Genomic DNA, 13,296 nt, shown 5'->3' with positions numbered 1-13,296 from the left:
GTCGGCGACGAAGCAAGCGTGCGACGGTATGCTGTTGGATGGGGAGAGGCCAATGTGCCACCGACCAGCGGGCCCGGGGAGGAGAGAGGGCGAGCGTGTGCGCGTCTGTCTCGTGTCCGCGCCGAGACAAATTTGGCTCAAAAATGGGTCGGCAGGCGGACGAAAGCGGACGTGTGTCCGTTTGGGTTGACGCGTTGGATCGTCTTTTCTGTCCGCACCGACCCAAACGGACAGCGGCGGATGAAACGGGTCGCCCCCATTGAAGTTGCTCTTCAGTCATTTTGGATGTTATGACGCGGGCACGAGTTTCCTGTTTTGTAGTGGATCAGCGACGGATGAAACAGGTCGCCCTCATTGTCATTTTGGATGTTATGACGCCTGCACGAGTTTTCTGTTTTGTAGGCCAGAACTGTGTCCGGCTGCCCTAGTTCTGTGTTTTCGCTAGACTCGGTTAATCCTAGCATCTGTAGATGGAGAATCAGGTAAAGCAACCAGTGGGTACCATTGCGCACATGCTATGTAACGCAAACGTGCAGGCTCGGTGGGGAAGCTCCGCAGATAGGCATGTGTGTGGAGAACGAAAAATGACATGTCTTCATTTACCATAGCGGACATCTTCCGGTTACATCATGAATACAAGTTACAGCACAAGCAGTTCAATATGCTTGAACATCTAAAGTCAGATTGCAAGTTAAAATCACACCGGGGGAGCAAAAGCTCCGTATGATTGGGAACATCAGCTAATATACATCAGTTTTGAATCACATCATGGGGGCAGGGCAGACTGGGAAGCCATCCTTGAGCAAGGGATTAATTAGCCATCCTGCTCGCTGACCATGCAGCAACTGCTCGCGCCAACTGTCAAGTGTCGCTGATTGTCAGCTCCAAATATGGCCTTGTCAGCAAGGAAGGGGGCAGCCGAGCTCGTTAGCCGCAGCGGTGAGGAAGGCGAGGGTCATCCCGGTGGCGCGGCGGCTGCGGGCTTCCCAGTCTATACATCTCTCGACATCCGCTTGCCAGTTCACCGTGTTTGCTGCCGTGCATTGGTAGTTTGGGCTTTGGATGCCGTTCCGTTGCTCGCCTTGAATGATCTTAGTGGAACCTAGTGGTCCACTGTTCAAGATGTCACGGAGGACGGACATGCTGAGCGCTCGTACATGTGCGCTGGCGTGGGAGAGGCAGCGGATGGTAGGTGATAGACGGCACTGCAAACCACATGAATGTTAGCATTCTGAACGTTGGTGTGTTTCTGATGAACAGAATTGGGCTGAGATCTGAGCAGGGCATACCTTTAACAGATTTGAGAGGCCATCAGCAACTGCTACGCCTGGGTCTCCCCATTCAACGATGAGATGAATAGCTCTAGCAGTTACTTCCAGGAGCTGTGCATATTCAATCACAGGAAGCAATGTTGTCAGAAAGAATCGATGACATGCAACTTTCAAGAAAGAAAATGAGTCGATGCTGCTTTAACGACAACAAAGTACGACAGATGATATGTTTGTGGTATTCTGTGAAGGAAGTTTGTATATGTATTTACCTCTAACTGAGGCAAGGTACAAGCTTCACCGTCGACAAGCATCCCATCTGTAGCACGAAGCAGAAGGTCTGAAGCACTAGCAAGAATTATCAATGCTTCTGGGCTATCATGGTTCCTCATAAGCTCAGCTATCAGTTTAACTATTCGCTGGTTGACTCTCCACATCTTCTGACCTTCCTCGTCATCTCGAGCAATCCAGGGCTGTAGGTCCTTCTCAGCCTGCATACAAGAGTCCATGAATATGACAGGAAATATTTATACGTCATGAAGATAATGTATGTTCCCACGTGAGAAATGAACAAGGGAGAAGAAGCCAAAATCTGAACCAAATTTCATTGCGACCAAATGTCTGAATAAATCTTTACCTGCAGAACAATAGCAGTTGAAGCCTTGGCTGGTGAGGCTGAAACAACATCACAAAGTGCATCTACAACCTATACGTAAAAAAATGTCAGATATACAGTTAATAAGATAACAAAATTAGAATGTCACTGAAGCATTGTTGTGTTATGCCAATGGCCACACGAATCATACCTTTCTCCAACCTTGATGAGCTGATGTACTTTCTGCAGACATCTGCGTTTCAGGAGATGCAATAAGCTTATGCCAGAGCAATGAGACAACAGAGAAGCATAGTTCCTGTTTTTCTGAGATAACAGATCTTAGGAGAGTCTGAGAGCCTCGATAACCCCCATTCCTATCCATGGTAAGGAAGTTCGCCAAATCAGAAGCTTCAGCCTGCAAAGTTGCAGGAACTTTCCCGGATGTACTTGCAACATTACCATTTCGCCTAGCCTCTTCTGAGCATTTCAAGAGTGGTCTTGACAAACCATTTTTCATGTGTGAGGCTGAACCATTCTTCTTTTCCAAGTTGCCACTACCCGATGAGCTGGTGCCATTTTCCTCAATGTGTTGTTGATCATCTCTCTTTACTGATGTAAAAGTCAGGTGAGCCTCTAGAGGCTCAGCTTTGTTCACGATGGAGGACACAGTTTTACCATGCAAGTCGATCAAATGGTAGAGGGATGATGCCCTGGTAGAAATCTCAGCATCCCACTTACATCGCTTCAGTGAAGATAGTGCATTTAGGCATGGCCTCGACCGGCGAAATAACTCAGAAACATGAGCGGCAACCATAGCCGCTGCAACTATCTCATTTGAACTATAGTTCCAGGAGGTACCAACTGATGATGGCTTCAAGGAGAAAAGAGCTTCCAGGATGCCAAGAATTCTACGAGTATGGAGAATTGCTGAGCTAATGCTGTTCTGTAGCTCATTACTGATCCCATTGTTTTTTCCAGGCTTCAGGATCTTTATAGAGTCTTTTACATTTGAGTTTGTTGCGCTCTTGCAAAGGATAGGGAACAGCTGAAGCTCACAAGATAAGGCACAAACAGCGGCCAGCACATACGAGTCAAATGTACCAACAGGCCCTTGTTTCTTCTTGACCCTATTTCTTCCATTGGTTAATCTTGGGTCCTCAGTGGCCTCCTCAGAAGAATGGTTTTCACTACCAGTTGGTCTTTTGCTGCCCCCTGGCAAAGCTTGATGACTGACGCAAACAGTTAATACTACAAACAACAACCGGGAAGCAAGGTTCATTGAAGCACATGATTCAACAAAGAGTGAATGTATCATCGTACGGAGTTCAGCAACAGCAAGGTTCTTGGATTGACTTCTTGGTCTTTTAGATGATTCAGAGGTTTCCGAAGGGAAAGTTCTTCTGAGTATAGCTTCAACTGTTGCCACAAATATTCTCATAAGGCATGCTTCAGATGGACTTCCACGAGGTAGATACTCAAATACTTTCAACAGTGGCAAGTATAGGCTCCATGACAAAGTAGGTGGCTGAAGCGGAGCAGCTACAACGATTTCGGGTAAATCAACTGCTGATGAATTCAGAGGTAACAAACCATAGGCAGCTTCCCAGATGGTACATATTCTCCACTCAACATCAGGACCATGAGCACACAGCAAGGAAGCAATGCCTTGTGCAGTGGCATCAATTGTGGTTTCAGATGCAGGAACTTCCAGCTGTGAATAGTTCAAAGTGCAAGCAGGTAAATTAGTCATGCAGACATAAGGCAGCAATCAGTAAAACCAAGAAAAATAAAACATGGATTCCCACATGGAAGGGTGTAAATAAAGACGATAGTTGAATGCGCAGCTTTGGTGTGAAATCTCTACTCATAGAACATGGTAAACCACAAGATAAGTGATTGACGAATTGATAGAAGCATTCCACGTGAGCAAGTATACAAAAATGATCAAATGCTGAATGGAAATTAACTATAAGGATTAGCTGTCTGTTGCAGTGTTTTAGCTCAACTAATGCAGTAACGTAAACTGCGAACAACAATGCCTAAATCAGTGTATAATAAGACCCCCTGAACTTAACAACAGAGTCTAGAATACGTAAGCCCCAGAAAAGACTAACTATGCTTCCGAGTCTTTACTAAAGAAAAAACAGGTAATAAAAAATTAACCACATGCAGAAACTACTGCATACCTGTCTTTTGTATGATGATACATAGCCACCCAGTGGTTCATGTTGCACTTCAACTCCTTCAGCATGCCTTAGTGGAGGAAAAAGCAACGTTGGTTGGGATAGTATGCGAAAAAGCAACGCAGCAGCTGTATCAGCAGCAATACCAGCCCTCATAGACATTGCAGTTCCAATCGCACGCAAGAAATGAAGATGCAACCAATTTTTTGGAAGCTGGACAGAAATTTAAAGTTACCAAGATTAATAAACATGCACACCCAAAACATACGATATCGAAATTTTGTATCGTGAGGCATCACGATTGACGGCACTGAAATAACAGCCAGTGTGCAGTATGTTATACCCGCATGCCAGTAGCATAATCTTCAGCTGCCCGAAGGAGTTCAACAAGCTGAACTGCTGCATCAAGTGCATCTGGAGCCCATGACGGTGGTGCTTCAAGAAGACCAAAAAGCAATCTTTGCGTAGCACTTGGTGTGGCAATTGCGTAGTATCTGACAAGAGAGTAACACGTTTAGTATAATCTGGAAAGCAGACTTGGTATGACAATTGATAGGATCTTACCTATGAAACAAGCGAGCGTATGGTTCAAGAGGGGGTAGCCCTGCCACCAAATGCTCATCCAAGGGTGTTGTCGGTGGAGGTAGCAGAAGGGCGGGAACAGCTGCCGCGGTTAAGTTTGCTGTCTCATAACGAGCTACTTCCTCATCACAGACACTTAAAATAACTCCAGCTCCATTGGCAACAGCCCATCTTGGGGTGGATGGCATGAGTTGTGGGTGCTTGCCAGCTCCTCGGCTGTAAGCTAAATTAAAAAGACGTATAATTAATCATTTGTGTTGGCAAGAATTAGCATCTGTTGCAAGAAGAAAAGGTGTTCCACACTTGGAAAACCCGCATAATCAAAATAAGAAGTAACAAAGACATAAAATCTCGATGGAATAAAGAAAACATCTAGTGTTACTGCATCTTCTCATTTCAGGCAAAAAAATTTATTCCAAAGTTACTAACCAGTTGTTGGAGGCTTCAATTCTCCACCAGCTGCGTATTTTCCCATAACTCCACCACACCTGATAGGTTTAAAATGAAACAAAGAGTAATCAGCAAATATTACTAAGCGAAGTGTATGAAGTATGATAGCAAAACTGTTGATTTACAACAGTAACAGCATATATTCCAACAAGCTGAAAAGCGTTGACATTTACTATTCATGTACAGCATACACTCCGCCTATGTCTTCTAGGCATAGCCGGTCCCAAGCCCGGGTAAAGGAGGAGGGTTGTGATAGGCTTGGCAAGCCAACGTAAAAACTACCCAGTCCCATAGGTATGAAACCCATTTGAGCGAGAGTAGTACTAGGATGGGTGACCTCCTGGGAAGTCCTCGTGAAAGGGTTTCATATCTAGCCTACCCCAACTTGTTTGGGATTAAAGGCTTTGTAAGCGGTAAGTGTACAGCATACACTCCCATTAGCATATTTAGAGTTGATTAGCACACTGCCATTAGCATATCGGAGATGCTTGCAGTTTGGTCTTGATTACAGGCCACTTACTCCTGAGTTTCGGCCTTATTGCTCACCTGCAATACTATTTTCCTCACGTGGTTCTACTATTTACCCTGTTTCTCCATTCGCTAATTTTGCTCATTTTAATAGTCACATTGCCTTAAGTCGCGTTTCATAAGAAAAAGATAAAAAGAAATTAGAGTCAACTCACCATCTAAAATAGTCGCTTCTAATGCCCAAAGGTGCAGTTAGCAAAATATCTGTGATCCAAGGAGATAATGGCCTCAATGGCTTCCGTTCGGGTTCATTTCCTGGAGAGTAATTAGCTTTCTCCTGTGCAGAACAACTTGCTGTGGCCTGGTCAGATCTGTTGTTACAGTCTGCAACTTTAAAGATTGGCCTGTTGTAGTGAGTTAGAACTCTAAGAATTTCTCCACAGGCCAAGGCCCACTGCTCTGAGTACTCTTTCTGCAGCCAAAAGTACACTTCATGAGTAACAGAACTTCAACCACAACCAACATCAAGCAAGAGAACTAAAAGTAACCAGAAAAGTAAGGGCCTCACCTCAGAACTTTGGGTAAATAAAGAGATGAAGGAATTGAATGGGGAACCATGACTATCATAACTCAGTGTCCCATCTATGATGCGTGAAAGAATTGGATGTACAACTGCATGACCATGCTCAGGGTGATGGAGAACAAAAGTTGCTGGGCGAAATGTAAAAACAAGAGTGTCAATTTATTTCTTCATATGCCTGTAGTAATAATGTGTAGCTATCAGAAGTTCATATGTTACCTAATACTTCATCTACCAACCGCTTTTCTTTTGATGGATAGCAACTTTGAATTAGCTGCACACAGGCAAGAAAGATGGAAGGGTATACATATTAACAGTTGATATAAATTTTACCACAAACGAAACTAGTTTATGCTAAGAGATACAGTACCTGAGCTACATCCTCCGGGAATTGCTCGCTGTCAGATGTGAACTGACCAAAGTACTCAACATAGGCTAAAATTTGTGCCTTCAAAAAGAAAACACAACAGAAGCGTCGCATTAACATCAGGTGTCTACAAAGTTACAGCGTATATAACATAGCTAAACTATGAGCATTGTACCTGTTTCTGCTGCACATCGTGTGGCGGGGGCCAGAACAGTGATGAGAACTGGAGCCCATCAATCCACTTCCCATTTGACACTGACATACTTGGTAGTTTAAGAGCCTGCTCAAGAAACTAGAGAGGAACACTCAGAAAGAAAGAAATTAGAAAAGCTGCCCCAGTTAGCAATAAAAGCATATTTAATATCAACAGTATGCTAAAATAGCCGGTCAGTTTATCCATCTATGTCATTCCCTATTCTTCTTATAAGCTACTTGCCTCAGAAGCAGAAAACTTCAGCAAGATGCAAGTTCTCCTATTGTTGACTTCTTCAATCACCCCCCACTAAGGGGGGATTGCATCCCACAATGTGACCAGATATCATATCAACCAGTTCCAACCATAGGCGCTTAACGTCTCTGCATTGCAAAATATAGCAAAAGGAAAATCGAAAGAAGGAAAGGGACATTATTATAGATGTCATTTTAATAAATTTTAAAACAAGAAATATTGCCGAAACTTGACAAAAGAAAAGGAGAGGAGGTCAACCAGCCAATGGAACAAATTTTGCATAGCCTTGGCAACATGTTTCTAGAAAGAAGTCTCGTTTACATTCCTAGCCCTTACCAGAGTCAGAACAAGGATTTCAACTCTAAAACCCTTAGTGGTTTGAGGAATGAGGTAGACTGGAATGGAACCATCCTGGAATTTGAGAATGGGATGGAATGGAATGATTCCAGATGCTTGGGGAAATAAGATAGTATAGGAACACATTGGTTTGGTGTTTGGTTTGAGGAATCTTGCAAAGGAAAGAAATATCTAATCGCCAACTCTGACCCTTGGATCAGGATCCAAGGGCTCACAGTCATCTGCTCATCTTCATCATTGGTTTCAGATCCAGTTTTGCTCTACATGATTCCTCGAGTTCGAGAGATAGCTGCCTTGGACGTAAATGGCACGTCTTCCAAAAGATGTTCTTTTTTTCAGCATGGGTGGGTTGAGTGTGGGTAGGGGGGTCGGGGTGAGTTTTAGGTTGCAAATTGAACGATTTTGTTTCGGAGCTGAGGATCGTCTTTTGGACTTAAGAAAGAGCCGATGTGTGTAAAATCAATGTGTTTTTACACAACTAGAAGCATCAAATTCTCATCTAGAAAAGGAGCAACCATTCTCATTTTCATTAAAAGAAATAAAAGATATGTCGTCTTTCTCGAACACGCATCAGATCAAAACGTGTGCCGTTTGTATTAGATGAGTAACACCAAAATGGCACAACGCAGAAACAAAGCAAACAACTCGGAACTGGGACCCCAGAAACAAAAACCAGAAGGAGGAAAAGGAGAAAAAAAATAATAGTAGAGCTACTTTGTAAGCTTATAGCTACTGTGCAAGTTCATACAAATCTGAACATAATAATTCACATATATCAGAGGGGCTATAACTGCAAGTCAGATGACTGCTAACCAAATTTGGGTAAAACAATATTGGTAGTCCACTTGCCTTACCATGTTTTTTTTTCTATTATCGAACATCCCACGTTTCTAATTCAGAAAACAGCAAGTAGACAAATGCAATATAGATCCATTCCAACACGTAACCCTCGGAAGTTAAACAGCAGCGGAACCCAAAGGAGTGGAGCTTAATTCTGCGCATCAGATATTATTTCAAAAGCAAGTAAGTAAAATTTTGCAGACACACAGCACCCGCTTCTTTTGAGATTTCTGCTTGTGACGTTCTGTTTAGCTCTGGATTCAAACGGAAAACTATAAGCTAACATAGAACCATCTTCACCCCCAAACGATTTTCCAATAACTATCTCCGCTCCACCAGTTACATCCGCAGCCGAAACTGCGAAATCTGCGCGCCGAAATGACACCCTGGAAAGGAGCAAGCCCCAGCTCGAATCCGCGCTACTCGCGGATAAGCCAAAATCGCCCCGAATTTCGCAGGAACAAGCGTCCATCTCCCGTTGATCTACTCGAGATTACGAAGAGAAGCTGCAACACAATCAGCTGAACCTCGCCGCCGGAACAAGACTTCTCGAGTAAAACCATCGCCAACGCCTCGCCCGAGGACACTCAGACACAGACTACCCGCGAATCTACCGGCTCCACGAGCCGCGAGCGAAAATCAAGGCGGCAGAGCAACAAACACGGCGCAAAATGAACAAAACGTAGAGCTGGGGGAGGGGGTAGTTCGGGGTAGCGGAGGGAGGATCCAGGAGCTTTACCTCGGTCGGGAGCGCTCCAATACGGAGCTCGGGCGGCGAATCGGCAGCGCCGGCGAGGGGATTGCGCGGCGGGCGGGGCGGGGCGGAGGCGGGGACGAAGGCAGAGAGGAGGAGGAGAGAGAAAACAGCGAGGAGCGAGGAGAGGCAAGAAAAAGATTTTTTCCGTAATGGGAGGGATAGGCGGTGGTCTGTGTAGTGTTTGCTCCGTTATTTCACTGGCGGGGCGAGGGGTGGAGCCCATGCGGTGCACTACATGACTGACACCTGGGCTATGGAGCGACGGGCCCGCAGGTCGGTGACCTGTGGGTGCGCGGAGATACTTATTCGCGCGTGCACGGCTGGGGGCTGGCGAGATCGCCAGGGGGCGTGGCTGACATGGCCTTGATATTTTCGGGAGGGGCGCATGGCATGGATGCATGGATGACCCCCCATGCCATGCCAGCCATCTATCGCATATTCCCGTGCACATGCGTTTCGCATCTTGGCCCTCGCGCTATGAGTAAAATTCAAGATGGTCCCTGTCTTTTGGTGATTCATGCAATTGTTTTTCTTCTCTGCTTTTTTTGGTAATAACTTGAGCGTTGCCATGCAAGCGTTACTAGCAATAGTACATTCGTTCTTAGATACTCCATAATTTTTTACCGTGGTTTTTGTTTGAAAATATCAAAAAATATTCACATCTCACTCGCAAAAAAATCACATATATAAGGCTAAAAGCCTTAAACATTTGTAAGATTTGTCATGAAAAAAATTCTTTTATGATATTATGATTTCAAGAAAATATACTAACATATACACGTATGCGGATGTATAAATACAATCATAGATTCATAGATGTATTTAAGAGTCTCGAAGAAAATAGATGTAACGAAAATAACCCCCCCCCCCCCACCACCACCACCACACACACAGAGATCCTAGCATTAGAGAGATTGCCTGAACTACATGTGATCTAGTGACATTTTGTAGAGGGCGTACAATATTATGAAGTACTGATGGTCTCATAAAAGATAATTACGAACGAGTTAACAACAGACTAGCATCTTAGATGTTGTTTCATTTCTCTGTTTGTCACTATTTTTTAGTGTAATTGCCATAGAGTTTACTTCTGTCACGTGTTATACCTAATAGTTACTCAGAAAGAAATACGCCATGACACACTTCACAATATAATACGACAGACACTACTAGCCCTAGCCTAGCCCTAGGCAGCTTTTATTTATTTATTTATTTGTGAAAAGGCAGCTTTTATTTGACTAGCATATACAAAACTCATGTAATTTCAGAGTTTCTCAAGTGCCTACCAGCAAAAGAACAGCACTAACGAGAATCATTGCTAATGACGCGACAACCAAGAGATGGCTGATTAGTCCGCCGTGACACCGTCCGTCAGATCGACGAGCGCGTCCATCGGACGGCCGCGGCGAGATGCGTGAGCTGCTTTTACCCGGCAGATGAGGTCACCGGTCGGCAAGCTGGACGGCTGGGGATGAGTGATGGCGTCGCTGGACGGTGGTGCGCGATGGTTCCATTACCATAGTTTAATCGGCTCGCCCACCATCGTGGCAGGCCCCACATGTTTGGCAGATCTGTGCGATTAGGTCCTCTTCGAGCCATGGCGATGGTGCCTGTTTTTTAACTATATAAAAAAGCATCGGCCGTTTATGCATGCCCCTGCTTTTCTTGGTGGTTGATGTAACACGTACAAATATGCAATGGAGCCATGGAGATGACAGGGACTAGTCAAGCAATGATCGCGTGCGTGTATGTTTCTAGTCATGGGTGCAAGAAAAGTTGTTACCGGCGGTCAGCGGAAATATCACGATGAAGAAAAATGTTGGGACATGTCGACATGTATACTACTCTAGCTAGCAATGGGGCAGGACCAGAAAGAACAGTTGGATTGAAGCGTGTGTTTGCTTGATCATGTGCAAGAAGATCCAGGACCATGCCATGAACACGATTTCTTTTTAGATCAACAGAAGGTATTCCTACTCCTAGGTATACACTCCCTTCGTGTCAAAATATTAGCGTGGTTTAAGTTCAAATTCAACTCGTTCCTCCATGCCAAGTGTATACGGCGAAGTGCCGGTACTGGACTACTCCTACTGGTAGTAGTAGAACACTGGGCAGCATCTAGATTGTTCCATTTTTGTCCTGGCCACTCGGTTACTAGTAGACAAAGCTGCAGCACCAATCATGCTTATTATTTTAAGGAGGGAAAACAATGACACATAGCGCACCCACTCACGCAAGAGACCGTAGAGTTAGAATATATGCTAATCCCGCTAGTAAAATATCTTAAGCGCCCTCTGCCATGGAAGCGTCTGGAAACATCCGGCCTTGCCGTCGGGGGCGGAGTAGGTAGAGCCACACGGCGCTCCCCGCGAACGTCGGGCCAAAATCGGACGGAGCACAAGCGGCCACGCGTCCCGTGGTTGACCCCATCTCGGGGTGGGCGGTGTCTGAGAGCCCGATCGAGACGGCGACGTCTTGGACGAGGCCCAGCAGGGAGAAAGGACAGGTGGTGAAGGAGAAATGGGCCAGGTGGCCGCTGTCGGATGGTGGGCCCGGCGTATTAGGTGAAAGCAAATATACATAAGCTTTTGCCGGTGATTGTGAGCCAGCTGGAGGCAAATTTGTGTGGACGCACGTGAAAACGAGGCTGATCTGATCTTGTAACATGAAGATGAAGGTGAAGATTGAGCTCCTTTCATCGAAAGAAAAAGCATGAAGATAGAGCACGTCAATTTGGCACCCATGCTAAGATTAAGACAAGTGTAGGCCAAAGGCACGATCCAGCGCGCTTGGGGTGAAGTGAAGCGGAGATGCCTTGCACGTGCATGGCAGCATGGGAGCCTCTTGGCGAAATGTTGAGCCAACTATCGCCATATCGCGTGGTCCAATGGCGCAACAATACCGTGGTCCAATGGCGAAATGTCTACACAAAATGTACAAAATCTTCTATAAATAAATAGCTAGTCTCATCAACATATTTCTCTAAATATACATATATATGCCTTTTTTAAAGTTGCATATATGCCATTATATCATGCAAATATGCATGAAACTTCCACCCCAACGTGCCAACATGTATGAGAAAGGGCTCACCTCAGTAATATATCATTAACATGGGACGAGGCGTTTTGGCTCATGAGCCCGGGAGTGAACAACAAATTCGTTTAAATTACTAGAAAAAATAAAAAAATGATTTTTATGGTGAAAGATGCTCGAGTGCTTGATGTTTGTGCCAAATTTCAGAGCATTTGGATATCTGGGTGGCTCTCAGCAAAAAAGATAAATTTTGGGTCTCTGAAAAAGTTTACTGTTTGGATCTGATTTTTTTTCGAGAGCTACTAAGATGTCCGAATGCTTTGGAACTTAGCACGGACATGACACACTCAAGCATCTTACACAACAAAAAATCAGAATTTTTTGAATTTTTTGAATTTATTTTGATTTTACTTTTCATATGGTGTAGATGAGCTCCAGCTCTGAATTGGATATTCGATTAACATATTTCTTTCAACATGTACACATACCACCTCATCACGCAAGTATGCATAAAAAATCCCACTTGAACGCAAACATGCATGAGAAAACCCTCGTTTCTATAATTAAATACAATAGATCATATGTATTTTCAATTTTAGTTGTCATATTGTTCATCCAACTATAAATGTTACAAATAATCAAATATCACAAAAAATATGACAACCAATTTCTGGTGTCGTGCCGCCGTGGACTAGCCCCACCCTCCTCTCCCGTTGTGCTGCCACCGATGCCGGCGAAGCCATGCGTGCCCTCGGAGGGTGGTGGCGGGGCATTTTCCTTTAGGTTGATGGATGTCCTTGGGCAGAGCTCGCGGCGGACGGCAATCCCGGTGGAGCGCGGCGGTCTAGCGTTAGGAGACTCATGCTACTCGTCGGGTGTCGTCCCTTATAGTAGCAGGGCGGCCCTTGGGTGGTGCTCGGTGGTGTGGAGCGGGCCAGGTCTAGGCTCCTGGATCTGGCATCCCGCGCTCACGGACACATGCACATCTATGCCCCCTTGCCCGAGGGAGCGTTGTGCTTCGCTGGTGGCGCCTGCATCTTCCTGTGCGGTCTCCTGGGTCTGGATGACGAGGCGACGAGGGTGGTTGGAGGTGGATGTGGGCCAGCATGGACGACAGGGCCTAAACGCCACGATGTCCGGCATGGACAGATTCAGGCTCCGCCCAGATCAGCCATGGTGCATTGCTGTTGTCCCTCGGATGATGTGGAGGTGGTGAGCTCGATCCTGGCGGATCTGGACGACTTAGTGGTGGAGACTATTGTGATGCGAGATGCGGCTCTTCTCGATGCGGTGGTCTGCCTGCTTGAGCGGCTCCGTTGCGCGTTGGGTTCTATGATTTGCGGTGGCATGCCTGCTTGAGCGGCT

At 45.4% G+C, this 13,296-nt stretch overlaps 1 protein-coding gene across 3 annotated transcripts; it reads right to left on the bottom strand.

The window, feature by feature from the left end:
- Positions 1-571: 571 nt before the first annotated feature.
- On the bottom strand, positions 572-9,070 carry LOC125542983 (protein GIGANTEA). Of its 3 annotated transcripts, none has more exons than XM_048706226.1 (16): positions 8,878-9,070; positions 6,930-7,069; positions 6,669-6,785; positions 6,497-6,574; positions 6,346-6,400; positions 6,115-6,257; positions 5,762-6,018; positions 5,058-5,116; positions 4,611-4,851; positions 4,390-4,540; positions 4,050-4,259; positions 2,075-3,574; positions 1,906-1,974; positions 1,541-1,759; positions 1,290-1,382; positions 572-1,205 (listed from the first exon to the last, which is right to left on the bottom strand). In XM_048706226.1, exons 3-16 carry the CDS (start codon positions 6,753-6,755, stop codon positions 900-902), a joined length of 3,468 nt encoding a protein of 1,155 aa, XP_048562183.1. In that variant the 5' UTR covers positions 6,756-6,785; positions 6,930-7,069; positions 8,878-9,070; the 3' UTR covers positions 572-899. The 3 variants fall into 3 exon arrangements, with proteins under 3 accessions (XP_048562183.1, XP_048562182.1, XP_048562184.1); XM_048706225.1 differs by having other exon boundaries at positions 6,669-6,773; XM_048706227.1 differs by lacking the exon at positions 6,930-7,069 and having other exon boundaries at positions 8,878-9,063.
- Positions 9,071-13,296: the final 4,226 nt, after the last annotated feature.

The sequence above is a fragment of the Triticum urartu genome, chromosome 3 (assembly GCF_003073215.2).
Source record: "Triticum urartu cultivar G1812 chromosome 3, Tu2.1, whole genome shotgun sequence".
Taxonomy (NCBI): Eukaryota; Viridiplantae; Streptophyta; class Magnoliopsida; order Poales; family Poaceae; genus Triticum; species Triticum urartu.
Note: the sequence above shows the minus strand (reverse complement) of the source record. Positions and strands in the feature narration are given on the sequence as shown.